We start from the raw sequence: 2,469 nt of genomic DNA on the forward strand, positions 1-2,469 counted from the left end.
GTTTCACAATAAGCAAAGCTTCATGTGTCACGATATGCATTTTTTCTTACCACACCCACTGTTGGAAATTTACTCTTGACGTGAGGAAAGTTGGTATGTGGCAAACCACTCATCGAAAGGCTCTTTTTACTATTACTGGAAATTCAAGTAAACCAAAGCTATATTTTTAGCACTTCTCCCTAAAATAATAATCTAAGAAAAATCTATATCAAGAGAAACACATAGCTATTGCTAGATTTCACAGCGTTTCAGATTCAACATTGCTTAAATCCCTCTGCAAATAAACACAGAAAATGACACCTTCTCTCCACCTCGCGTACATTCTAATATTATGTAAGTACTCACCAAATATGTGATCTATAATGTCACGGCCTTCGAAGGTGCCAACGTGTGTCACGTGGGCCTTCGTGATGCTAAAGGAACCACTGGTTCTCCTGCTGCCGTGGTCACCATCGCCTGCAACAGAGGGCGATTTAGAACCAGAGGCTGGACCCACATGCAGAGAGTAAGCGCAGGGTTGGTGGTGATTGTTGTGATGAAAAGGGTAATTATGATGGTAAGAATTGTTTGTTGATAATTATTATAGTAGTAGTGTTCATAGTAATATAAACAGTAGTATTAATGAGCACAGTAACAATAATATTAGTAACAAAAATACAGAAAAAGATATAAGATTCAAAATTACATAATTGTTTGAGAAAGTCGGGAAATATTGCATTCACCTCGACCTCTGCTGCCATGGGTGAAGACAGTGCCTGCGGTCGTGACGCCGTGGCTGCCGACGCTCACGGGGCTGCCAACTGTCATGATGCTCTTGACACTTCCTCCACTTCCAGCACTTGCTGTACTACTAACGCTCACAGGGCTGCCAACAGCAACACTTGCGGATGTTCCTACACTTCTAGCGTTACTAACACTTGCAGGACTAGCAATACCCACAGTGCCTGTAACATGTGTAGAAGTTCCAATCCTTGGAGGACTGCTAGCACTCTCGGGTCCGCTAACGACTGTGGTTGTAGTCTGCGCGGGAGAACTCACGCTTACAGGGCTGCCAATTGTCATCGTGCTCTTAAAGCCCGAAGGACTGCTAACAGTGACAGGGCTGCCGATTGTCATAGAACTCACAGCACTCAGAGGACTGCTAACACTGACAGGGCTACCAATAATCATAGCACTCTCAACACTTAAAGGAGCACTAATGCTGACAGAACTACCAACTGTCATAGAGCCTGCAGCACTTGCAGATGTGCCAACACTGACGGGGCTTCCGAAATTCATGAAGCTTTTGAGGGTTGGAGCGGGGGCGCTAGCACCCCCGGGGCTGCCAGAAACAACAGTACCCGTGCTCCCAGTACTGATCGACCCCGCAGCAGGGTCTGCTGTGAGGGCGCCAGACCCATCCAGACCAGCGGAGACGTCGACAGGGCTGCCGATGAGACCTCCAACGGATGCATCAGCAATACCAACTGAGGCATCGCCATGGCTGCCGATGCCAATGGAGGCATCAGTCGGGGTACCAGTACCAAGGGAGGCAGCGACAGGGCTATCAACACTAACTAGGGTATCAACAAGGCCAAAGGACGTATCAATAGGGCTACCAACACCAACGAATGTATCAATAGGGCCACCAACGCCAACGGATGTATCAAGAGGGCTACCAATGCCAACGGATGTATCAACAGGGCTACCAACGCCAAAGGTATCAACAGGGCTACCAACGCCAAAGGATGTACCAAGAAGGCTACCAGCGCCATCGGCCACGCCTCCGACGGGCAACCCAGGGCCAGCGGCGCCCCCCCCGCCGCCTCCGGGACTAACAGCCCCTCCCCGAGGAAGTCCAACGCCAACATCGCCTCCGCCAGGGACTGCAGCGGTGAAGGAGCCTGCAAGTCCTCCACCCGCACTCAGTCCGCCCTGGCCCCCTACTCCTCCACCGGATACACCAAAGTCCGCCCCGCTACCTAATCCACTTCCCGCTCCACCTCCGGAACCCGCAAATCCACTTCCCGCTCCACCTAATCCGTCTGCCACTCCACCGACAAGAGCAGAGGCGATGGCACCGTCAAAGCTTGTCAGTCCTCCATCAAATCCACTCAGCTGGCCGTCTAGAGCACTCAGTCCATCTAGGCTGCTTAATCCACCGCCTGATCCACTTATGCCTATCATTCCACCATCGAGACCGTCGAATCCACCTATTCCACCATCAAAACCACCTAATCCACTATCCAATCCACTAAGTCCACCTTCGAAACCGGTTAAACCAGCATCAAAGGTACCTAATCCGTCGAGACCAGAGATTCCACCACTGAATCCACTTAATCCACCTTCTAAACCGGTTAATCCGCCATCAAAACCACCCAATCCACCATCTATGTTACCGGCCCCACTTAAGCCATCAAATCCAGTAAATCCAGGATCAAACCCACCTAATCCACTATCAAGGCCACCGAATCCACCATCAAAACCCCT

General features: G+C 50.2%; 2 protein-coding genes across 2 annotated transcripts in view; both read right to left on the reverse strand.

Annotated features, from left to right (window-relative positions):
- Window positions 1-1,128, reverse strand: part of LOC119591015 (zinc finger protein 512B-like) — a 5,358-nt gene extending 4,230 nt beyond the window's left edge. Inside the window, exons 1-2 of the mRNA XM_037939744.1 lie at window positions 723-1,128; window positions 346-456 (exon numbers count right to left, since the gene is read on the reverse strand). Coding sequence (XP_037795672.1) covers window positions 346-456; window positions 723-1,116 — 505 coding nt within the window. The 5' untranslated portion in view covers window positions 1,117-1,128. The remainder of the gene's footprint in view (window positions 1-345; window positions 457-722) is intronic.
- Window positions 1,129-1,130: 2 nt separating this feature from the next.
- Window positions 1,131-2,469, reverse strand: LOC119591228 (uncharacterized PE-PGRS family protein PE_PGRS10-like; the record flags this gene model as incomplete). The annotated part of the gene is given in 2 exon segments (XM_037939938.1): window positions 1,131-1,156; window positions 1,215-2,469. Coding segments are annotated over 2 exon segments (978 nt in total).

This window comes from Penaeus monodon, chromosome 28 (assembly GCF_015228065.2).
Source record: "Penaeus monodon isolate SGIC_2016 chromosome 28, NSTDA_Pmon_1, whole genome shotgun sequence".
Lineage (NCBI taxonomy): Eukaryota > Metazoa > Arthropoda > Malacostraca > Decapoda > Penaeidae > Penaeus > Penaeus monodon.